This window comes from Wyeomyia smithii, chromosome 1 (genome assembly GCF_029784165.1).
Source record: "Wyeomyia smithii strain HCP4-BCI-WySm-NY-G18 chromosome 1, ASM2978416v1, whole genome shotgun sequence".
Taxonomy (NCBI): Eukaryota; Metazoa; Arthropoda; class Insecta; order Diptera; family Culicidae; genus Wyeomyia; species Wyeomyia smithii.
Window position 1 is genome coordinate 18,271,397 of NC_073694.1, and position 25,570 is coordinate 18,296,966.

The following is a 25,570-nucleotide window of genomic DNA, read 5'->3' on the forward strand; positions in this document are numbered from 1 at the left end:
GTTTGAGAAACTTCTGCAGCTGCTTGAACACAGAATAATTTGCAGTAAATCCTGAAAATGTCGTGCGTTCACTGGAAAAAAGGTTGTTTAACTAATAAATGGGGTTCAAATTAACTACAGAGCACCGACGATTCCGAACCAAACGCGTGGAACATTCATTTTAACTATACCTGTAGCACACACATAAGACATACGTGACGCTCAGGAAGAAATCTTCCAAAAAAGTTGGTACAAAATGAACTACTCGAAAGTACCAACCTCTGTAAAAAAAACCTCTGTTTGAGTTGTCTTTGAAGGCAGTGTATCTGCGCAGCCCTGCATTTGTCTCGTTCCTACTCGAAAAAATGCTGCATTGTTTTTGTAAATAATTTTTTGACAGTTCCTTATGGGATTTTCTTTGGGGCTCGATAAGGCCGAGAAAAAGAAAATTCATTTTGTTCATTATTTATCGATCAGTTTGACAGGGCGAGGTATGGAGTACTATGGGGCAACGTGTACCAGAAAAAAACGCCAGTGTTACGTATGTGATATGTATGTGCCTGTAGTATTTTTAACGAAAACAGTAGCCGTGGGCTACGCAGTCGTTTGACTGTTTCACTGTCAAAATAACTAGAATTCAAAGCCCTATTTGCTGTTGTTTTAACAGCATTGGTTTTGTTATCTTAACAACGAGTTTGTTAGAACAAATAACGCGTTGTGGTGTTGCTACTACGTTTAACATTCAGAAAATAGGAGTGATTATGCAAAGGTTGATCTCTCCAACCTCCGCTCAGGCATTAAAGCAAAGCCAAATTCGTAACCTTTGTTTAATGCAGCAGCGAAATTGGAAAAACCAGCCTAGAATGAAAACAAGTTATGTAACAAAACAACAAACAATAACATTTATTTTTTTTTCACTTTAATAAAACTACTTAAATTCTTGAGTCAGCATCATACTTCGAGACAAGTTGAAAGGATTGTGTAATCATACGATAAGTATAGCGTATATTTCCGGATTCAGTCCCCAAGAATCGATTATGAGTTGCCGAAGTGCAGGATTCTCATCCGATTCTGGCATAAAAAAAAACAAACCCAGTTTCTGAGAAATTTGAAATTTTGCAGAGTTTTTCTACTCACCGCGATGTCTTCGGGGTCAATAGCATTTACAATAGCACTAAAAATGACTCACCACTCCAAAATGTTTATTTAGAAATGGCGTCTTTTTTTGACCAGATCGAACAAGGAAAGCAAACAATGTAGTTGTAAGTTTACCTACAATACGTTTTCAGACCTATTTTGTGGGTAAGGTGTAGTTAGTCGCGCTACAACTGCAGTGAATTGTAGTTATTTTTACTGATTCATAAAGCTACAGCAAAGGCTAAAAATTGTCGTAAAATTGGGTTGTTTAGCTATATCAGTTTTTTATGTCATCTGAAAGATCTGCATTTTCTGAGTAAAACGTGATTTAAAAAAAATTCTATCGTTGTCCTTCGCTTTTTGAATCAAGATTTAACACTGCTTGAAATCGCTACAATGACAGTTCACCCACATACATAAGACATACGTAACACTCAAGAAGAAATCTTCCAGAAAAGTTGGTACAAAATGAACTACTCGAAAGTACCAACCTCTGTAAAAAAAAACCTCTGTTTGAGTAGTTTTTGAAGGCAGTGTACCTGCGCAGCCCTGCATTTGTCTCGTTCCTACTCGAAAAATGCTGCATTGATTTTGTAAATAACTTTTTGACAGTTACTTATGGGATGTTCTTTGGGGCTCGATAAGGCCGAGAAAAAGGAAATTCATTTTGTTCATTATTTATCGAGCAGTTTGACAGGGCGATGTACGGAGTACTATAGGGCAACGTGTACCAGAAAAAAAACGCTAGTGTTACGTATGTCTTATGTATGTGAAGTCGCTGTCATTCCTAAAACGATATTATTTTCTATGTATAGAATCTGCAGGTTTCAAGTGAATCATGAATCGGGTTGTTTAGTTAAATACTATACTAGTTTTTACATATCATTTGAAAAAAACTACGTTTTTTAGCAAAACGTGATATTTTTAAAAGATATATCCGCAGACAGACGTCCAAGCTGAGTTCCAAACTTGTGTAAAGTTTTTTGTAGTATTGTCGATTGCGGGAGAATTTATCTCGCAAGATGCATGATAAACGCCGTAGAAGTGCGCGGGTATAACCAATCATGTTGGTGTCTCTACGAAAAGTGCGCAAATCCAATTTCCGCACTTTTTATAGAAGATATTACCACATGCATAAGACATACGTAACACTCAGGAAGAAATCTTCCAAAAAAGTTGGTACAAAATGAACTACTCGAAAGTACCAACCCCTGTAAAAAAACCTCTGTTTGAGTTGTTTTTGAAGGCAGTGTACCTGCGCAGCCCTGCATTTGTCTCGTTCCTACTCGAAAAATGCTGCATTGATTTTGTAAATAACTTTTTGACAGTTCCTTATGGAATTTTCTTTGGGGCTCGATAAGGCCGAGAAAAAGATAAATTCATTTGGTTCATTATTTATCGAGCAGTTTGACAGGGTGAGGTACGGAGTACTATGGGGCAACGTGTACCAGAAAAAAACGCCAGTGTTACGTATGTCTTATGTATGTGATATTACCGCGATTGGACGTACCCGTGCACTTCTACAAAAAATTTTCGAGAGAAAATTTGTCGCAATCAACAATAGCAATCCGTAACCAGATAGCGCTACCAGCACATACTTAGACATACGTAACACTGGCGATTTTTTTGGTACTCTTTGCCCCACATCACCCGGTACCAACACCAGTTTGAACTGCTCGAAGAAAATGAACAAAATGAATTTTCTTCATCGCGGCTCTACTCGAGCCCTCAACAAAATCCCTTAGGAAACTGTCAAAAAGTTGTTTACAAAATCAATGCTACATTTTTCGAGTGGGAACGAGACAAATGCAGGGCTGTGCAGGTACACAACCTCCATAAACTACTCAAACAGAGGTTTTTTTTACAGAGATTGGTACTTTCGAGTAGTTCATTTTGTACCAACTTTTTTGGAAGATTTCTTCCTGAGTGTTACGTATGTCTTATGTATGTGCTACCGCCAGCCTCGTGCACCAGCGAAAAAAAAATGTATTGTAGCGATAAGGTCACCAGGCGGCGCTAGTGTACAAATGATTAATAGTGCAATTTACTTTGAAAATTTACACGGAAATTTTGATCAATGTTGTTCTTGCTTGGACGTGAGTCTGTGATATATCCTCATCCCCTTTTTTAAATCGCGAATCTAAATTGCTCGAAATCGCTTGAATGACCCATTTGAAAACTGAAGGACGATATATTTTTTTTTAAATCACATTTTGCTCAAAAAATACTTTCTTAGCTGATATACAGGGTGATTAATTACTTGTTGGGTGTATTTTAGGAGCTGAAAGAGGACCATGTCTAATTAAAAGAATTCCTCTACGCATATGCCCTAACGTTGATCTACTTGGAGTTCACCAACTTTTAGGTTTTGCGGATACTCATCCATAAAGTGGCTCTAACTTCAAGTGTATATCAATTAGAGCATTTTTTAGTTTCATTTGAATTCTGAGGAACTTTACTACCAGAGACTGTTTTAAGATGTTTGAATAAATGTGAAAAAATAACAATCTGTAAGCATAAATGTTTAAAAGTAGAACCACATCTCGATCCCACTCGAAAAATGCTGCATTGATTTTGGAAAGATCTTTTTGACAGTTCCATATGGGGGTTTCTTCGAGGTTCGATTAAGCCGAAAAAAATCATTTCGTTCGTTATTTGTCGAGCAGTTTGATTGGACGAGGCACGGGGTACTGTGGGGCAGCGTGTGCCAAAAAATCGCCAGTGTTATGCCTTGTTCAGACTACGCCGGATATCACCTGATATCGCCAGATGATATCGGATATCACTTCGAGCGTTCACACTTCAGTGAGCTGATATGATTTGACATTTTCTTTGGTAATTGAAAAGAGAAGAAAACAAAAACAGGTTAGAGCTAAAACAAGACAACAAGAGAAATGGGATTAGGATAGAGACACATACATAAGACATACGTAACACGCAGGAAGAAATTTTCCAAAAAAGTTGGTACAAAATGAACTACTCGAAAGTACCAACCTTTGTAAAAAAAACCTTGGTTTGAGTAGTTTATGGAGGTTGTGTACCTGCGCAGCCCTGTATTTGTCACGTTCCCACTCGAAAAATGTAGCATTGATTTTGTAAACTACTTTTTGACAGTTTTGTTAGGGATTTTGTTGAGGGCTCGAGTAGAGCCGCTATGAAGAAAATTCATTCCGTTCATTTTCGTCGAGCAGTTCATACTGGTGTTGGTACCGGGTGATGTGGGGCAAAGAGTACCAAAAAAAATCGCCAGTGTTACGTATGTCTAAGTATGTGGCTATACCACATACATAAGACATACGTAACACTGGCGGTTTTTTCTGGTACACATTGCCCCATAGTACTCCGTACATCGTCCTGTCCAACTGCTCGACAAATAATGAACAAAATGAATTTCCTTTTTCTCGGCTTTATCGAGCCCCAAAGAAAATCCCATAAGGAACTGTCAAAAAGGTATTTACAAAATCAATGCAGCATTTTTCGAGTGGAAACGAGACAAACGCAGGGCTTCGCAGGTACACTGCCTTAAAAAACAACTCAAACAGTGATTTTATTTAAAGCGTGGTACCATTCGAGTAGTTCATTTTGTACCAACTTTTTTGGAAGATTTCTTCGTGAGTGTTACGTATGTCTTATACCACATACATAAGACATACGTAACACTAAGGAAGAAATCTTCCAAAAAAGTTGGTACAAAATGAACTACTCGAAAGTACCAACCTCTGTTAAAAAATCTCTGTTTGAGTTGTTTTTGAAGGCAGTGTACCTGCGCAGCCCTGCATTTGTCTCGTTCCTACTCGAAAAATGCTGCATTGATTTTGTAAATAACTTTTTGACAGTTCCTTATGGGATTTTCTTTGGGGCTCGATAAGGCCGAGAAAAAGAAAATTCATTTTGTTCATTATTTATCGAGCAGTTTGACAGGGCGAGGTACGGAGTACTATGGGGCAACGTGTACCAGAAAAAAAACGCCAGTTTTACGTATGTCTTATGTATGTGGCTATACCATAATTTCACTATGTTTTTCATTGTAGATACATCAATTTTACATTGTCATCGTTTTTGCCATTTTTACCATGAAAAAGGGGGGTCGTTATGTATCTTACAGCATTTTTTCAGGCATTTTTCCCATACATTTAGTTTAGCTTACAGTAAAAATACCGTGTTTTTATTATAACCATAAAAAACACAGTATTTTTACTGTAAGCTTGTAAACGATTGTTGCCATTACCATGTTTTAACAACTTTTTTTGTTGTTGAATCTACCACCGACAATAATTTTACCATGAAAGACATTGTCAGTGACTTCTAGATGTCTAGGTGTGAAATTTCACGGGTATTTTAACTACACTACAGTTGTCTCAAATAAAAGTGTAGTTATTTTGACAAGAAATACATATGGTAAATTTAACTACCAAATCGCTGTCAATCCTGAAGCGTGGTACGCAGTTGAAAAGAAAAGAGGTTCACCCTTTTTATCAAACGGAATTTTGACAGCTGATGCTTCACAGTAACGATATCTGACGTGAGTGAGCGCATGATTTTTACTTTTTTCTAGAACACTCGAACACTCTTGTTAACCGCGATCTGGTGTGAGAGCAGGGATGCCAGGTAATTTTTTCAGAAGTCTAGTCCGCGAAAAAATGTCTTCCTATACCCGAAGCCCGAAGGCTGAAAAAACTTACCGGCAAATCGAAAACTGTCGAGCAAAAAAATACAGGTCACCACTAATGCACTAATGCAAAATTCGGGTCGTTCACATGTTTTTCAATGTCTTCACATGTTTTCTCCAATGTCTTCACGTTGTCGTCACAAAAATGGATGTCTTCATCGTACACTAAAAATATTTTTCACGTTATTGTTACGTGAAGGTTCCTATACTTGTTCATTTCCTGTCATTTTGCATGATTTATGTGACAAACATAACATCTACGTGAAAATCTCATGCATACCATGAACAGAATTTCTGGATGGCTTGCAAATAAGTGAATTTTCGAAAAATCCTGATAAACTCGAGACTTGAGCTTAAAGGTTTCACACAGCTTCAGTTCAAAGGTGAAAGAGTTACCTGAACGAAAACAACTGCAGCGGATAACAACAATCCTCGGGAATGTCGTAATATTTATCAGTTTTTTTGTTGTTGTTTTGTTCACGAATTTGCATACCTGAGTGATATCTGATAGCAATCACGTTTTACGAAATGTACAATTTTCATTTATTGCTCTAATTTTTATGAGCTAGGAAACGGGTTTTAGAAATTATCAAAATATGTTGTGTCATAAATCAGGTATGCAAATTTGTCGTTTACCAGTAGATGAGTTCTACGTGAAACTCACATGAAATGCATGCATCTACTGAAAGTTTCAAAGGATAATTCATCTCACCAGGTCATGATGAACTCAAATTTGGACGCGGACTGAATTTCAATATTTATTTCCCAAATTTCTAGTAGAGTCTAACGGAAACCGATAATTATTTCTTTTGATTCCATGAACTCAAATGACAATCACGTAGAATCTACTAGAAAACGATAGTGGAAAATATTCACGTAACTTTTCCGGTAACTATAACGTGAAAAATATTTTGAATGTAGGCTAATGTCTTCTAATCTGGCATCGCTGGGTGTGAGACGACCAACCAACTGCCTGACACTTTCAGTACCTGAATAATGTCAGTGCTAGTTATTCCGTGCAAGGAAAAGTGACATTTTGCTTCACAGCAGTGTTCACAGCAAGTGAACTTTGTTTTCCATTTCGGTTTATGATTTCTTTTTAGCTGCGTACTAGCAATTTCATTGCCTGATTCAGTGCCTGAATTTTACATGGGATTGAGATAGGAAAATGAATTCTTTTTTGAACTGCATACTGCGCTTAAAACGATATCATTTTCTTTGTATAGAATTTGCAGGTCTAAAGTAAATCATGAATCGGGTTGTTTAGTTAAATACTATACTAGTTTTTACATATCATTTGAAAAAACTGCGTTTTCTAGCAAAACGTGATTTTTTAAAAGATATATCCTTGTCCCCTTTTTTAAATTGCGAATCAAAATTGCTCGAAATCGCTTAAATGGCCCATTTGAAAACTGAAGCACGATATAATTTTTATACCACTTAGAGTATTTTTTTTAGTTTCATTTGAAATCTGAGGAAATTTACTACCAGAGACTGACATCTTAATGTCTGAATAAATGTGAAAAAATAATAAGCTGTAAGCAAAAATGTTTGAAAGTAGAACCATATCTCGTTTCCACTCGAAAAATGCTGCATTGATTTTGGAAAGATCTTTTCGACAGTTCCTTATGGGGTTTCTTCGAGGTTCGGTTAAGCCGAAAAAAATAATTTCGTTTGTTTTTTGTCGAGCAGTTTGATAGGATGAGGCACGAGGTACTGTGGGGCAGCGTGTGCCAAAAAATTGCCAGTGATACGTAGGTCTTATTTATGTGTCTGTTTTTGTTTTTTTTTTTTTTTTGTTGGGAATTTTTAAACTAGTTTTCGTGGGATGGAACGTGTATGACATCGTTGGACATGACATCAGAAATGTAAAAAATTTGAGCTCTGCCAGTGTTGCACAAAAGAGACGATATCCTCACCTGCCTGTAGAGGATGTGGCCAATGCCGTTATTGGTCAAAAAAATAAGGGCCATTAAATTTGATTTGACGAGGAATAACCACACCAAGTCGTTCTTTTAGTTGATTCATTGTGCAAATTGGTCGGAGCTATTACAGAGTAGCAACCGTCAATATGTGCACTCAGAACTGAGCTAAGCTGAGGTTTATACACTTAAAACCTCGCTTACGTAATTTGGAATTCTTCGAATGTATACGCTATTCCGCAAACCCCTATTCTAAATATTGAAATAACAAAAACTTTTAAAATAGTAATAAAAACTACACACTTAAAATTTTTTGCCGGGTCTCGGTAATTTATTGCCGAGAACGGCACCACTGAGTGCTCGGTTTAAAAAATAATGACAGCTGTCACATTTTTTCGTAAATCTCGGTTCACCAAACTAAAATTTCGGCACAAAATATCCGAATTCCGAGATTTCAGTTAGGCTGAACCGAGATTTACGAAAAAATGTGACAGCTGTCATTTTTTTCTTAACCGAGCACTCAGTGATGCCGTTCTCGGCAATAAATTACCGAGACCCGGCAAAAAATTTTAAGTGCGTATCATGACCATTTCGGTTTTTATCGGATTGTGATATATACCATTTTCGACCTCTTGACATGTTGCTCGTGAATTGGATTTTGGTTTGTTTTTTTCCCTTGGACCCTTTTCCTGTGTTTGGCAAGAATCCAGATGTTCATTCTGGCAACCGCGTTGATCAACCACCTCCGCCACCTCAGCTAAACAAGTCAGTCTTTACTTTCGCCTTCTAGTGAAAAGTGCAAGAGATATAAAAGTTCGTTTTAAGATAAACAACATCCAGTTTTAATAATACAGTATACATTGTTGCATGTCATAGAACCACTATGGCACAGCTTAGTATCCTCAAAGAAAACCTCACCAAGTGTGGTCAGGAACATCTACTGAAATATTGGAACGATTTCAGCGAAGATGAAAAGTGCCTACTAGCAAAAGATATAGCGGAAGTTGATTTGGAGGAAGTCAACGAATTTTTCAAATGTGCTACATTGTCGCTGGAGGATGGCAGCACAAAATTGGACGATAAAATGGAACCGATACATGACGATAACCTTTTTTCCGTTATCAGAGAAGATAAAGACCAAGTGAATTTATACCGGCAAGCGGGGTTGAACCAGATTGCTAACGGAACAGTCGGTGTTCTACTGATGGCCGGTGGCCAAGGCACCCGGCTCGGATTCGCACACCCAAAAGGAATGTACAATGTAGGACTGCCCTCGAACAAGTCACTATTTCGAATCCAAGCTGAAAGAATAATTAAACTGCAAAATCTAGCCAATGAGTCATATGGCAAAAGTGGCCACATCATATGGTATATCATGACAAGCGAACACACCATGGAACCAACTAAAAAATACTTCGAGCAGAACAACTATTTCGGACTGCCAGCGAATAACATCGTTATGTTCGAGCAGGGCAGTCTGCCCTGTTTTGACTTCAACGGTAAAATACTGCTGGATAAAAAACATCGCATCGCCAAAGCCCCCGATGGCAATGGGGGACTGTACCGTGCGCTGCGCGAGCGCGGTATTCTTGATGATATGGAGCGACGTGGTGTGCTCTACTTGCATGCTCACAGTGTTGATAACATACTGATAAAGGTTGCCGATCCCGTTTTTATTGGTTACTGTATAGCACGCAAAGCAGATTGCGCAGCTAAAGTGGTGGAAAAATCTCACCCGAACGAAGCGGTCGGTGTGGTTTGCCAAGTAGAGGGCAAACATCAGGTCGTTGAGTACAGTGAAATTACGGAAAAAACTGCCGAACTAAGAAAACCTGACGGCCGGTTGGTTTTCAGTGCTGGCAATATTTGTAATCATTTTTTTACGGCCGCGTTCTTGCGCAAAGTTGGCTCTACATTTGAGCGAAAACTAAAGTTGCATGTGGCTAAGAAAAAGATTCCTTTCGTAGATTCTACGGGAGCTCGTGTTAGTCCCGAAACTCCAAATGGAATTAAGATAGAAAAGTTCGTTTTTGATGTATTCGAATTCGCAGAACAGTTCATTGCATTTGAAGTGGCCCGAGATGAAGAGTTCAGTGCCCTTAAAAATATGGACAGCGCTGGAAAAGATTGTGCATCTACAGCGAGGGAAGATATTTATAAGTTGCATAAGAAGTATGTGCAGGCCGCTGGCGGTACGGTAGAAGGTTCAGTTTGTGAAATTTCACCATTGTTGTCCTACGCAGGAGAGGGGATTCAAAAGTTAGTGCAAGGAAAAACACTATCCAGTCCAGTCCACTTGAGAGCACCCGAAGAGAATGACGAAAACTGAGACATTTAACCAGATATGCAAATTAATCGCATTTTTAAGAGTATTTCTATTCAATTGATAGGAGGCAGAACTAAATTGAACTGTGTGCCCCAGGCGTTAGCAAGTATATATAACAAAGAGACAATGAAAAAGCGAAAGTTTGGTGCGACGGAGTTGCATGACTGGTTTTAAAGAATGTAGCTTGACATATAAACCTACAGCTAACCTTGAACATAATAATCACAAAAACGAATAGTACATAGGCTGCGATGTTTTATTTCAAATAGAAAAACTATTTCTGTGTTATTTTATATGAATATTATTGTGAATAATCTACATTATATTTTTATTTATGAATAAAGTTTTCTCTGATTTCGTTCTATTTTGTATGTGTTTGAATTGTTAATTTAACTTGTGAAATAAAACGTGTTTCTAGTGTTCGACATCGAATGTACTGCGGACTGCGTAGCGCTTCCGGGGTTCGAACAAGTCCTGAACATGATTTAAGTCACATACATTACAGGTTTCTCTCTCAACTCAAGCTTATGAAAGTAAAACTTATGGAAAATAATCTTTACCTTACGCCTTATAATAAAAATATGATTTGCTTTCGAAATGAATTAAATTTCAGACAGGAAGACCACAGTCCCCCGAATAAATTCTCGTCCTGTCGATGAACTTCCGAATCTACCCTTTTTAATGAAACCAGGCGATTGTATCATATACAGTTCTTCTGTCAAGTTTCCGTAAAGGTATGCAGTCTTGACGTCCAGCTATCGAAGAACGAGATTACGTTGAGATGCTACTATCAGCAAAGCTCGTCGAATGGTTTCCTGGATCACAGGGGCGAATGTTTCCTCAAAATCCTGTCCGTACTCCTGTGTGTAGATCTGGGTGTCTAGACGAGCTTTATTTTTAACGATCTCTAATGATTTTATGAATCCACCTGCAGCCGACGCCTTGCGACCGAGTGTAAGTTCGGTAAGCTCTTACTTACTTTCCTGGTGAAACATCCCTCAGGATTTCACCTGCGTCACAATGTTATACCAACGTCCTCGGTCCATAGCAGCTTGTCGCCAGTTTTTCGAGAGTCCCGCACTTCCAAGATCTTGCTCCACTTGGGCTAACCACCTAGCTCGTTGTGCACTTCTACGTCTTGCACCGGCCGGATTCGAGACGAACACCATTTTTGCGGGATTGTTGTCCGGCATTCTTACAGCATGTCCCGCCCATTGTACCCTTCCAGCTTTCGCGATTTTCTTGATACTGGGTTCGCCGTAGAGTTGCGCCATCTCGTGGTTTATCCTTCGTCTCCATACGCAATCCTCACATACTCCGCCGAAGATAGTTCTAAGCACACGTCGTTCGAAAATGGCCAGTGCTTGCAACTTGAAAGTCCTCCTCGAGCATTGTCCATGTCTCGTGCCCGTAGAGGACTACTAGTCTCACAAGCTTCTTGTACATAGTGCGCTTGGTACTGGGGCGAAGTTTACCAGACCTCAACGTCTTGTGGAGTCCGTAGTAGGCACGACTTCCAGCTACAATACGTCTGCAGATTTCTCTACTGCAGTTGTTGTCCAAAGATCCGAGGTATACAAATTCGTCAACCACCTCCAACTCGTCTCCGTCAATCATTACGATACTGCCTATGCGAGTCCTATCGAGCTCGGTTCCTCCTGCTAGCAGATACTTAGCCTTTGACGTATTTACCTTCAATCCAACCTTTTCTGCTTCACGTTTCAGTTTGGTGTACTGTTCAGCAACCGCCTGGAACGTCCTTCCGACAAGGTCCACGTCTTCAGCGAAGCAGATGAACTGGCTGGATTTATTGAAGATCATGCCCCGCATGTTAAAGGCCGCACGTTTTATCACACGCTCGTGAAAAGTAACACGGCGAATGAATTAGTTTTAATTCAATTTCATAAGTTGCATGGAAACGTCAAAAAATGAATACCGCATTTGGTGATTCTGTGTAATTTTTACACTGATTTTAGATTAATCAAGAATAACTCATTTTTGAATTTACCACTATAACTCAATTTTGAGTAGCAAGCATGAAAAAACGACACCATTATTTGACACGAGTGAAAAGGCGGCACCATGATTCAACATTTGTGCGCCATTATTTAGCCTTTGCGGCCGTGTTATCTATTCTTGTGGCTGTTTGAGTGATTCCAAAAAATGAGAAAATCGCTGGGAAGGTGGTCACGGACATTTTAAAAAGCTTTAAGGTACACATATAAACTTTTTTCATTATTCATTCTAAAGAACCAAAAGTTTTCAGGTTGTTCGTGTCATCAGGAAAATTGTGGGAGAGTAAAATATCAAGTGATTATGCATCACAAAAAAAGAGCAAAATATACTTAAAAAATAAATATAATTAGACACCGTTCAGATTTTGATTGTTTTGTTCTGACTGTTACCGGCACAAACCTCCCTCTCTACGCTAACATCGCATTTCAAACTGAGTGGTTTTCAATTCTTAAACTAAGTACTTTTAAATTCTGTAAATGGTTAGTTTTAAATTCAAAAATGAATATTTTTCTATTCAAAAATTTGATAGTTTCAAAACCTAAATCTGTGTAGGTTTCAATTTTAAAACTGAGTAGTTTTAAATTCAATAAATGGATAATTTTGTACACATAAACTGATATTTTTTAAGAACTAAATGAGTTTTATTAAACACAAAAAATGAGTTCAATTGTATACATCATTCTGAATAATAAATACACAGTATTTGCCCATGCTATGGTTACACAATTTTGAATAACAACAGAGTTACTCAATTTTCGTGTTGTTCCACTTTTTATGACAATGAATTGTTTTCTAATCATTTTTGAATTCATTTTAGGGAGCGTGCACACCTTCGAGCGCAATGTTGAACAGGAGGCAGGAAAGACCGTCGCCTTGTCGAAGTCCCTCGCGTATTTCAAACGGGCTTGATAACGCACCCGAAATCTTCACACAGCACTATACACACTTAACTGCATAATGTTTTCTCGGTAAAGTACCGGTAAAATACCGAACTACATGAAAACATTTTCGTTTACCGTTGTTCCGTAACAAAATTGCTGAGAAATCGGAAACCGAATGTGTTTACAAAAATACCGTAAATTTGTTTGCCGAAAAAATTCGTAAAACAGCAAATTTCCGAGTTCAGTAAACTAAAATAACGAATCTCTGAAGCTTGACATCATTTAACCGAGATCTCGGATTCCGAAAAATAGAACTGTCAAAATAACGGAAGCTTCACTATCAGTTTTGTTCGTGTTTCGATTAAGATGTAAAAGGAAGAGGTTTCGCGGTTAATCATCATTCAGGAGAAATCTGTAATATTCAGTTTAACCTAAAATGTTGAGTAAGTATACAATATTATTTCTCAGATCTTGTTTGTGTTTATTGCAAATATAATACTAAAAGAAAACAATTAATTCTTTCCTTACTCAATTTTGTAGGTTAACGACTCGCTTCGCAGGATGGAATTTGCAGTGATGGATTTTGTTTTATTTCCAGGAAGCAACACAACTCTCCTGTTTCTACCAATGCTGTAATAAGTTGAATCATTTGACAAAATAATTAGTAAAACTTTACGGATAATTAACCGATTTCATCATTTCCTTGATTTATCTGAGAAATCGCAAAATGCGTACTTCAGTAAATTTTACCGAAATTTTCGTAATAATTCGATAGTTGAAATTTCCGAGTCCCGGTAAAATATTACCGAGAATTTCGTTAAAGTTTGACAAGTTGTCAATAGAGATAAGTGACTTTCCACCTACGCACACTATGAAACGTGTCAACCCGCGTAAAGTTGCTTTTGTTTCCTCCAAACTGTAATTCATCGCATCTCGTTGCTTCGACTTTTATCACTTTTTAACATTTTTGGTCGATTATGTTCGGCGGCTTCTTCCGATTTCTGATCACGAATGAAAAAAATCATTCAAAAACAAGTTTAAAACATATAATGAGTGTTCAACTGAATATTTGTCCAGCTGCTAAAACATAGCATTGCAAACAAAACGGCTATATATAAATATTTTCCTCAACTAGTGGCACTAATACATTCGTACGTAAAAAGGTCTATTGTTGATTTTAGAGAATCTCGGTATTTTGATGTATTACCGAGATTTTTACCGAGATCCCAGCTGTTGAAATCTCGGTAATTCATTTTACCGTACTCGGTGATATTATCTAAGTGTGTATGACACCTCCCGCTGTGCTGTTAATGGCTGCTTTTACATTACTCCAGCAGTTCTCTAGAGGGGCTTCGATGAGTTCACTCTCTTCCGGCAGTGCTGCCTCAAGGCTTTGCACGTAATCAGTAACGATTTCGGGGAATTTAAGTCGTTCCAGGTCATACCGTGGCGGGCGATGGTAGCGTATGTTGTTGACAATCGAAAGTCTTTGGCGCATTTCGACCATCAGAAGATAGTTTACAGAATCGACGTTTGCGCCACGGTAGGTTCGGACGTCGATAATATCCGAGAAGTGCCTTCCATCAATCAAAACGTGATCGATTTGGGATTCGGTCTGTTGTGGTGATCTCCAGGTGCACCGATATGGAAGGGTATGCTGAAAGTAGGTACTACTTATAGCCATGTTCTTGGAGGCGGTGAAGTCAGATCTCCGATAACGATTTTGACGTCATGTCTTGGGCAGCTATCGCTTTTGCATTTCACCCATCACAATAAAAGCTGTGCCCAGCTCGTGTGTATTGCCGCAGCTCTGATAGATGGTATAACCATCTTTATACGTATGTACCGATACTCCCTTCCAGCATACCTCCTGCAGCGTTACAATGTAGAACTTGCGGACACTCAATAAGTCGGAAAGAATGCGGGTAGTTCCCAAAAAATTAAGGAACTTGCAGTTCCATGATCCGAGTTTCCAATCGTTAATCCGTTTTCGTTGTCTGGGTCTATGCCGATAGTTCCGGTCCGAATTTGCATTGTTTGCTTCCTGTACTGATGATTTTTACGGCTGGCTTGTAAAGCCTGCACCAACTCCCTGTCTCGCCGAAGGACCATCTTGTCAGCACTGTTTAGAGTTCCACGTTGACACCAAGATCAGCCGCCCGTAACATGGAGAACAGACGCTTTTTTTGAGCCGCACCATCTTGGTGAACAGACGCTCAGGTTGGCGAAGCATTTCCTCTACCGCCGGAACATGGTTAGCGCGCCAATGATCGCGTCGCACCTTCTCACTTGGCTATAGAGTTCTCCAAGCGAAAACACACAAACACTACGACACGGCCCGCTTTACACTGTATATTGAAATTTGTGAGAGTGTGAATCAAACTCGGTAGTTTTTTATGCTCTCTTTCAGATGACAGTTCTCACAGGTGACAAAAAAAATCTTACAGCTAACAAAAAATAAATCGTAAACATCGCACTAATACAAACGCACCTGGAGAACTCTATTGCCGAATAGACAACATTGCCCAGGCTACGCCACATAGGCGTAGCCAGAGGGGGGCAGGGGGAGGCCGTTGCCCCCCCCCCCCTAAATGTTGACATTGGTGCAGAATTTTGTTTTCAATAACTCTAATAGCACAAAACGACATCTTTAGCCCATAGAAACATCTGTGTAAAGTAACAGCCAGATCGAAAATAATTGATTGAAATGCTTGCGCTATGTTGCGTGGAACTGCACAGGTTTTTCAGTTGATCCACCAAGGATATTGCAGCGGCAAAAGTACCGGGCAAATCCACCTGCATCAACTAGCTTGGAGTATTGGAACCGAGCTGTGACAATTCCTTACCTTGATTCTCTTGTAACCTCACTGGAAACACGGTTAGATGAAAATAGTGCACCTGCTTACGCGTTGTCCTTGCTGCATCCCGCTAACGTAATACGCATGTCGTTGGAAGAGTTTGTTACAAATGAAAGATGTTCAAACTATTGACTATTTATTAAAGTACGTCTGGATTGAACAAGAGCTTGTAATAGAATGAATCTATTTTCTACTTTTCTCTGACAACTAAGTTTTTCCATTTAGTCATCGCATACTCAGTTGTCTAGCTGGTGGTAGCATCTCCCCCTTTATTTCAGTACCGGATGTAATCCTCCAATCGTCTTGGCGGTCTTGAGCATCTGGCTGGGCGAGGTGTGATCTCATCATTTCTTAGCAGGATTGCTATAGGCGTTGATGCAATCATTGTTGGTGAAGCTGTCCGCATTGTTTCATCCAGGCTGTCGGCGGAATCATTAATGGGCATAGCTAGTCTTGAAACGGAGCTGGTGGATGGTTCTGGATTCAAATTCGATTGAACAGAAACCGGTGATCTGAAATCTGCAATCAGTTCTGCCAATGGTAGATGAACTTCGTGTGATGGCTGCTGGGTATCATCATACCTAGCGCGTAGTTGATTTGCATGGGAACGAATGAGTTTTCTGCGTCCCGTACCTTGATTCAGTAGAACATTGAAATTCACCTTTCCAAATGCTTCAATGATAGTTCCAGGTTTCCATGTCCAGGTTTTGGCGTTCTTGTGGACCTTGGCGTATACCATTGCTCCAGCAGTTAGAGTTGTGGCGGAAGGTGATAGTGAAGTTGACGTGGATTGGGCTTGATGGATTCCCGTAGGACGAAGCAAATCAAGTGTAGTCGTCATTGGTCTGCCAAACATTACTTCTGCCGGGGATTTTCCTTCCAACACGTTGCTTGGCGTTGAGCGGTATACTTGAAGAAAGGTTTGCAGCGCTTCGGATGATGGTATGTTTTCCCCGTCTGTAATTTTCCGCAGTGAACGCTTGAGCGTGTCCACAAATCGTTCCGCCTGTCCGTTTGACTGTGGATGGTAGGGCGCGGTACGAATGTGAGTGATTCCGGATTTCTCACAGAACTGCTTGAATATGCCACTACAAAATTGGCTTCCGTTATCCGTAACCAGTGCATCAGGTTTTCCAAATCTTAATTTAAATTTAATTTAATTTAATTTAATTAATAATCCTATTGTCAATGGCGCCGTTGATGAAGAAATTTGGAAGATTTCTGGCCACTTGGTGAAAGAATCAACGATGACCAGATAGTACATTCCCTCGATAGGTCCGGCATAGTCCAAATGAATTCGTTTCCAAGGACCTTCTGCTTTCGGCCATGGCTGAGGTTGGAACCATTTCGAACGTGACTGGAAGATTGCTGAACGAATCACATAAGGCGTTATCCAACTCTTCTTCGATGCCGATTGTAGCAACTACAAATTCTTCATCTGGTTTCTCGTGTTTGCTGATCAGCCGGGAGAGAACGTCTGCATATCCAAACTGGTCAGTTGAAATATATTCCACGTCGAAATCAAATCCAAGTAGCGTAAGAGCCCATCTCTGGAGACGATTGGCTGTGTGGAGTGGAATTCCTTTCTTGGATCCGAATACCTTCAGGAGCGGTTGATGATCGGTCTGGAGCTTAAAATGGCGACCTAGCAGCATGCGGCGAAATTTGGTCACGGCAAACACCAAAGCGAGTGCTTCTTTCTCCACTTGACTGTAGTTTTGTTCGGATGCCGTCAGTGTCCTTGAAGCGTGAGCAATGGCTTTGATTTGCCCATCTGGAAACTGATGCATGATAACGGCACCTATTCCTGTCTTCGAGGCATCTCCTGCTACGATGATGTCCAAAGCAGGGTTGTAGTGAGTTAGTAAGAGATCCGATTGAAGTACTTTCTTGATTTTAACGAAAGACTCTTGGCACTGCTGACTCCAAACGAATTGGTAGTCTTTCTTCAGCAAATTGTCCAACGGTCGTCGCAATTGGTGCATTTATTTAACGAATTTACCGTAAAAGTTAACGGCTCCCAAGAACGATCGGACTTGGCTGACATCAGTAGGTCGTGGCAGCTGCGTGATAGTGCTGATTTTTGCTGGATCTGGCTATACCGTTGGAACTTACAATATGACCAATGAACTTTATGCTGGATTGACCAAAGTTGCATTTTTCCAATCGTAGATTGAACCCAAATTCTTGAAGACGGCTGAATAGAGCGTTCAGTGTTCGATCGTGGTCCGTTTCTGTTACTGTGTGGATAATGAAGTCGTCCGAAAAGACTCTACTCCTTCAATACCAGCGATTACACTGCTCATCAGTTGTTGAAATGCACCGGGTGCTGATTTTACTCCTGGAGCCAACCGATTGAACTGGAACAGGCCTCGATGCGTGTTGATAGTCAGGAGCTTTTTGGAACCATCGTCAACTTCAACTTGCAAATAAGCGTCGGATAGATCGATAACACTGAAAATCTTGCTGCCTGCAAGTTTGCTGAAGATGTCGTCGGGTGTCGGAAGAGGATAGTGGTGGGGTTCCAGAATAGCGTTGAGTCCGGTCGAATAGTCAGCGCAAATTCGCACCTTCCCACCTGGCTTCTTTACTACGACGATCGGTGCTGCCCACTCGGAAAAATCCACTGGAGTGATTATATCGAGTTGCTGTAGACGGTTCAACTCCTCGTCAACCTTCTGAACAATGTGGAACGGTACTGGTCGCTTGGGACGGAAAACCGGTTTCGCATCTGTTTTCAGAAACAATTTGATCTTTGTTTTAGTACAGTGCCCCAGTGTGTCTTTGAAAACTTCGGGGTATCGCCTTAGGTATCGGTTTCCACAATCGAGATTGAAATTAGATTGATTAACTCGATTACAAACGAAGGCGAGTGGCTTGTTCCACAGGTTGAATGCTTCGATGAAGTCTAGTCCGAGTAGGTTCAAGTCCTTTACTGTAGTGACATGACAAGTACCATTTTTGGATTCACCGTTGATAACCATGCTGCATTGAAATTCTCCTTTCAACGGTAGTGCAGCATCCGAAGCAGTGTTCGCGCGATGGAAGGTGTTGTTGATAGATGGTGAGCCAAGCTTTTTCCACGTTTGAACCGAGACGATAGTGATGTCTGATCCACAATCCAGCTGTAGATTCGCCGGTTTGTCGTTGATGAGCACAGTGACGTATTTCCGGCTAGGTGCTCCTACTGCGTTGATTAAAAAGATGTAGTTGGATTGAGATTGATGCTTTCCTTTTCTCTTCTTTTGCCTGTTGAACCTTGTTGATCCGGGTGCGGATTCTGGCTTCGTTTGCTTGCCGAAACATCCACAATAGCCTTCCTTGTGTCCGGTCTTGTTACACTGCTTACAGAGATGACTTGTGAATGGGCAATCCTTGACAAAGTGCATGGCACCACATTGCCAACACGGTGTTCGAGGAGATGTCTTCTCGCTTGATTGTTGAGAACCAGGATGCTTCTGTTGCTTTGGGTTCCGAACTGCCTGGACCGATGAAGATGATTGATTCTTCTCCACCAGTGCCGTGTCGTGTTTAAGATTCGACAGGCGCTGGCATTCGGTGACTAAACTCTCGAGATTAACCGTTGTCGCTGTGTTTGCTTCCAATTTTGACAATAATCTGGTCCGAACGTCTGCATCTCTGGATGATTGAAGTCCACAAACGAAAATGAGCCCCTTGAACTGGTCGATAGTTAGCTTGTTTAGCTCGAAGTCCTCGCACTGGCGATTGACAATACCAGCGTAGGTCAGATAATCGTCTGCTTTGTTCTTCACAATGCGGAGACAGTCGTACCGTTGGCTGAATTGAGACTTGTGGTGTCCAAAAACGGATTTCAGCTTTGTGACCACTTCTTGAAAAAGGAAATCCCGTGGGTGTCGTGGCAGGAGATAGTTCAAAAACTTTTCGTGAACTGGAACGCTGAGATTTCGCAAGAGCAGGCGAATTTTTGCTGCGTCATCCAGTTCTCTCCCGTCGGCATTGAACAAATCTTCATACTTCGAAAACCATCGATCGAACGTCATACTCGCGGCTGGGTCATGATGAAACTCCTTGATTGTCGCCGAAAGCGACTCGATGATCTGCTCCGGATAATTCCTTGGTGGCTGATCACGTGGAACCGTTTCTGTAGCTGTAAGCCGGTCCAGAAGTAACAGAAGCTTGTTCATAATTGCTTGGTTAGAAATTTCTCCTTGATCACTATTGGTTTCGTGATTAGTAGACATTCTTGAATCTTCGGTCTTCGAATGTTCCGGAAGAATCCTCGTCGCCAAAATGTTACAAATGAAAGATGTTCAAACTATTGACTATTTATTAAAGTACGTCTGGATTGAGCAAGAGCTTGTAATAGAATGAATCTATTTTCTACTTTTCTCTGACAACCAAGTTTTTCCATTTAGTCATCGCATACTCAGTTGTCTAGCTGGTGGTAGCAGAGTTCAAGCACAAAACCGAAATTTTCGTAATTTTTTATGAAGTTGACAATTTTGTTGGAGAGGTGGGAGTTTTGTATTAACATTGCAGCAGAATGAGAGCAGACCGTAAGAACTTGGAAGAGTTGGATCTTATAGACCTGCTAGCTAAAGCCCGTTCTTTCTTCCCTGCGACTGAGAAAGCAGTTAAAATTGCACTTGCTCTACCATGGGAACATGCACGATTGAACGCTCGTTTAGCACATAACGATGGAAGAAAACCTGGCTGAGGTCAACAATATTTGAACAGCGGTTGAGTGCTCTCTGCTTGCTGAGTGTTCATCGGCAGATGGACAACAACAATCGTGAAAAGACACATGAACCGCTTCCGGAACGTTTGACGTTTGATGCCCGAAGATTTTATTGAGAATCTTGACTGTGTCTTCAATCTTCACGTCCTTGGGAAGCTTTGACAGAATGTAGTTGAGATAGCGGCTGTGCGAATGGGTGTTCCGGAGAAGTAAACGTACCTTTGCCGCATCATTCAGCTGGCCTGCATCGTTCTCGAAAAGGTCCTGGTAGCGGTTAAACAACAACGTCCGAACGTCTCTCCGTTTTCTTCGTCAAAGACAAACTCAATGATTTTCGAAGAGAGGGACTCCAAAATCTGCTCCGGGGTTTGATACCGACGCTGCTGCCGCTGGACCGCTATACACTGTAAAATTTGGGCCATCTTGTGAATCATATCTTGAATTCCCGGTTGCGGCTTGGACAAAGAATAATCAAATTTTCCACTCTGATGTCAAGGACAACTTTTCACTGGTTGCCTTGATGTAACAATCACTAAAGACTAGTATTTATTTCTATTTCTCAAAACACACTAAAGTCGCTTTTTACGCGGGGAATACGTGCCGCGTAAAAAAACGCGTAAATTCCGGAATCCGCGTAAGAGAACGCTTAAATTTCGAAATCCGCGTGAAAAACCGCGTAAATTCCGGAATCCACGTAAAAAAACCCGCGTAAAAAGCGACCTTAGGGTACCATTTTTTACTTCTAAAATTTTGAAGAGCTTGCCCCCCCCCCCCCCTATTTAAAATTCTGGCTACGCCCATGCTACGCCAACCAGCTGTGTCCATGTTTCAGCTGGCAGTCTATTGTGATCATGTGACTCGTGGAGGCGTGAGATAGGAACTTGTGAGGACCGGAGCTAAACCAGTTGCTCCCTCCAGGTTGTCAACTCACCATTTGAAGCCCCACGATAAGCTCCCACGTGCCATTTCGATCATGGGAATTGAACTGCTTCTTTATCGCAGTACTTCATTCCGCTTTGTCTGAATCATGTAATGCCGCCTCCAAGCACTACCGTTCATCATCGGCAGTTTGATGTCTCATCAATAAGACTACGAGAGGAAATCCCTTTGTTGATGCGAAACGATCGACGAAAAATTTCTTGCGGTCTGAATCCTTCGAAGACGGGCTCGTTCTCGGCCGAACTGTGGAACGTATTGCTATCATCGGAGTCTTCCTCTGGATCCCTAAGTTTTTCCGGCTCCGCGATTTCCGGATCATTCACGCAGGCAGTTTCAAAATAGTGTTTCTTTTTTCGGGAGGAATCAAGCATGTATGTACATACCTGATTAAATCTGCTCGTGAGTATCACTAACCAGCTCAAGAAACACAGCTTGTTCTGGGGTCCATAACACGATAGGCCTTTCTTTCGTCGGCGTATAATTTTTGACGTTGACTAACGTCTATATCGAAGTTAGGCCCCTGAATTTGAAAATCTAGTAATTCAACCAGGGAAAACCAGAGAAAAGTGGTCAGGTTTTGAGTGCTTGTTTTGCAGTCATCTATAATCAGGTTTTCGAGGTTTTGGCATCAATCGATCAGAAATTCTTTTACGGTTAAATTTATGTAACAAAAACAAACTATTGTTTGAGATACACTATTGAAAAATTGGTAATTAATATCGATTGTCTAAATCATACCGCGCAGCCAATCACTACCTCTCTTCCCAAGCACAGTCGACACTAACGGATACAATCGATCTGACTTTGTTGTTATTGTTGTTGTCACTTTCTGTTTCCGATGTTTACGCTGCTGCTAGCGGAAAAAACCTTGCAAATATGCATCTTTTTGTTGGTGTTAATTTCACGACAGCGGCCGGCGCCCCATCATTCTGATTCCAAAACCGCACCAGTGACATGCGGACGCTAGGTGATAGCAGCTGAAAGGAGGAAATACAAAATAGTACCGGTCATCTCGTGCCGGTTTCACCCGTAATGCTGGTGGCTTTAGTAGTAAATGGCTACTGCAAAACTTGCACCCTTTGGTGCCTCGAAATTTTGGTACAGAAGCGGCTTATTGAATTTTCTGTTTTACCAAATGCTGCTGCTAGCGGAAAAAACCTTGCAAAAATGCATGTTTGTGTTGGTGTTAATATTACGACAGCGGCCGGCGCAGCTTTCAAGAAACATTTGTCTCTACCATTCCATCATCTATGTAGCCCCTCCTTCTTTCTAATTATCTGACGAAGCCTTGGTATAAAACGTATCGTTCGAACATTTCACCCCATCAGTTTCATTATTAAACCGTACCGGATACATACGGACGCTCGGTGTTAGCAGCTAAAAGGAGGAAAAACAAAATAGTACCGGTCATCTCGTGCCGGTTTGACCCGTGATGCTGGTGGCCACTGCAAAATACTAAAATGGCTGGAATTCTGGACGGAAACCAGTAAACAAGAAATCGGCAACTGGCACCTTTTGGTGCCTCGCAGTTTTATAATAGAAGCGATTAGTTGAATTTTATGTTTTACAATTGCTGTTGCTAGCGGAAAAAAACCTTGCAAAAATGCATGTTTATGTTGATGTTAATTTCACGACAGTGCTAGGTGTTAGCAGCTGAAAGGAGGAAAGACAAAATAGTACCGGTCATCTCGTGCCGGTTTCACCCGTTATGCTGGTGGCTTTTAGTAGATTAACCAAAAAACAACAATGTAATCGGCAACTGGCACCTTTTGGTGCCTCGAAATTTTGTTACAGAAGCGGCAAATTGTATTTTCTGTTTCACCAAATGCTGCTGCTAGCGGAAAAAACCTTGCAAAAATGCATGTTGTGTTGGTGTTAATATTATGACAGCGGCCGGCGCAGCTTTCAAGAAACATCTGTCTCTACCATTCCATCATCTATGTAGCCCCTCCTTCTTTCTAATTATCTGACGAAGCCTTGGTATAAAAAATATCGTTCGAACATTTCACCCCATCAGTTTTATTATTAAACCGTACCGGATACATACGGACGCTCGGTGTTAGCAGCTAAAAGGAGGAAAAACAAAATAGTACCGGTCATCTCGTGCCGGTTTGACCCGTGATGCTGGTGGCTACTGCAAAATACTCAAATGGCTGGAATTCTGGACGGAAACCAGTAAACAAGAAATCGGCAACTGGCACCTTTTGGTACCTCGCAGTTTTATAATAGAAGCGGTTAGTTGAATTTTATGTTTTACAATTGCTGTTGCTAGCGGAAAAAAACCTTGCAAAAATGCATGTTTATGTTGATGTTAATTTCACGACAGCGCTAGGTGTTAGCAGCTGAAAGGAGGAAAGACAAAATAGTACCGGTCATCTCGTGCCGGTTTCACCCGTTATGCTGGTGGCTTTTAGTAGATTAACCAGAAAACAACAATGTAATCGGCAACTGGCACCTTTTGGTGCCTCGAAATTTTGTTACAGAAGCGGCAAATTGTATTTTCTGTTTTACCAAATGCTGCTGCTAGCGGAAAAAACCTTGCAAAAATGCATGTTTGTGTTGGTGTTAATATTATGACAGCGGCCGGCGCAGCTTTCAAGAAACATCTGTCTCTACCATTCCATCATCTATGTAGCCCCTCCTTCTTTCTAATTATCTGACGAAGCCTTGGTATAAAACGTATCGTTCGAACATTTCACCCCATCAGTTTTATTATTAAACCGTACCGGATACATACGGACGCTCGGTGTTAGCAGTTAAAAGGAGGAAAAACAAAATAGTACCGGTCATCTCGTGCCGGTTTGACCCGTGATGCTGGTGGCTACTGCAAAATACTAAAATGGCTGGAATTCTGGACGGAAACCAGTAAACAAGAAATCGGCAACTGGCACCTTTTGGTGCCTCGCAGTTTTATAATAGAAGCGGTTAGTTGAATTTTATGTTTTACAATTGCTGTTGCTAGCGGAAAAAAACCTTGCAAAAATGCATGTTTATGTTGATGTCAATTTCACGACAGCGCTAGGTGTTAGCAGCTGAAAGGAGGAAAGACAAAATAGTACCGGTCATCTCGTGCCGGTTTCACCCGTTATGCTGGTGGCTGTTAGTAATAAATGGCTACTGCAAAATACTAAAATGGCTGGAATTCTGGACGAGAATAATCGGAAACTGGTACCTTTTGGAGCCTCGAAATTTTGTTACAGAAGTTTTGTAAAAGAAGCGTTACAATTCCCTCTACCATTTGCTTCAATGGAATATTTTTTTTTTTTTAAGAATACGGTAGTCAACGTCATGCGGTCGTGTCTTGAATACCACCCTCCTACTTTTTTTACGCGCATTTCCAGTGGTGGGCACCATTCCGCTAATTCGCTAATTAGCGACGCTAAAATTCAGTTAGCGATTTAGCGATTTCGCTAATTTTTGAGCTGGTTAGCGAAACTGTTAGCGTCGCTAAAATTTTGGCCTTCGAAACGCTAATCGCTAATTCGCTAAATTTTGTAGAGAAGCGACAATAGGAATATTTAGAAAAACTGTGAATTGCTGATGGCGTACATAAATTGCTTCGAAAGATGAACATACTTGAATGCGAAAATTACTTTTGTCAGGTTTTTACCCTAGAATGGAGTTCCAGTTATCGTACAAGCAACAGGAGCGTTTTGAAGAACAAGCACAAGGTCTAGATTGAATTATCGGCACACCAAGAACTTTGATAAATTGCAATGCGCTTGAAATTATGACAACTTTAGTTCTACTTTTTCGATTCAGATAATAATTGAATTTTTATGAAAACATTCCTAAATATAGCGATATGACTATTTACATATTAAAAAGTTAGCGATTAGCGAAAGTTCCGCTAATGTGGGTTTAGCGTTTAGCGATTATCGAGCTAAATTTTCCGGTTAGCGAATCAGCGATTAGCGTCGCTAAATTTTCGATTAGCGGTGCCCACCACTGCGCATTTCATAATTAAAGCGGTTGTTTTCATTGTTTTACGCGATTTTGGTTCAAAGTAAAGCCCTATTTAGAGTTCCAAGCGAAGTGAAAGTCTCATACAAAATGTTCATTTTTTCACGCTCGTGAAAAATGCAACCTGCAAAAATTTCACTTCGCTTGGAACTGTAAACAA

General features: G+C 40.6%; 3 protein-coding genes across 4 annotated transcripts in view; 2 read left to right on the forward strand and 1 right to left on the reverse strand.

Moving 5' to 3' along the window:
* LOC129718669 (zinc finger protein 62-like) overlaps window positions 1-13,536 on the forward strand; it is a 117,095-nt gene extending 103,559 nt beyond the window's left edge. The window contains exons 5-6 of one of the 2 annotated variants that reach the window (XR_008727006.1): window positions 12,867-13,373; window positions 13,471-13,536. The gene's annotated coding sequence lies outside the window, so the exon portion shown is untranslated. Of the gene's footprint in view, window positions 1-11,758; window positions 12,401-12,866; window positions 13,374-13,470 lie in introns of those variants that run through there. The other variant, XM_055669701.1, reaches the window with a different exon arrangement.
* LOC129718705 (UDP-N-acetylhexosamine pyrophosphorylase-like protein 1) lies at window positions 8,438-10,397 on the forward strand. The gene has a single exon (XM_055669752.1). It carries the CDS (start codon window positions 8,591-8,593, stop codon window positions 10,034-10,036), a length of 1,446 nt encoding a protein of 481 aa, XP_055525727.1. The 5' UTR covers window positions 8,438-8,590; the 3' UTR covers window positions 10,037-10,397.
* A 4,489-nt stretch (window positions 13,537-18,025) lies between the features above and the next one.
* LOC129716609 (uncharacterized protein K02A2.6-like) lies at window positions 18,026-20,011 on the reverse strand. The gene has a single exon (XM_055666444.1). The coding sequence runs from the start codon at window positions 20,009-20,011 to the stop codon at window positions 18,026-18,028; it is 1,986 nt and encodes a 661-aa protein (XP_055522419.1).
* Window positions 20,012-25,570: the final 5,559 nt, after the last annotated feature.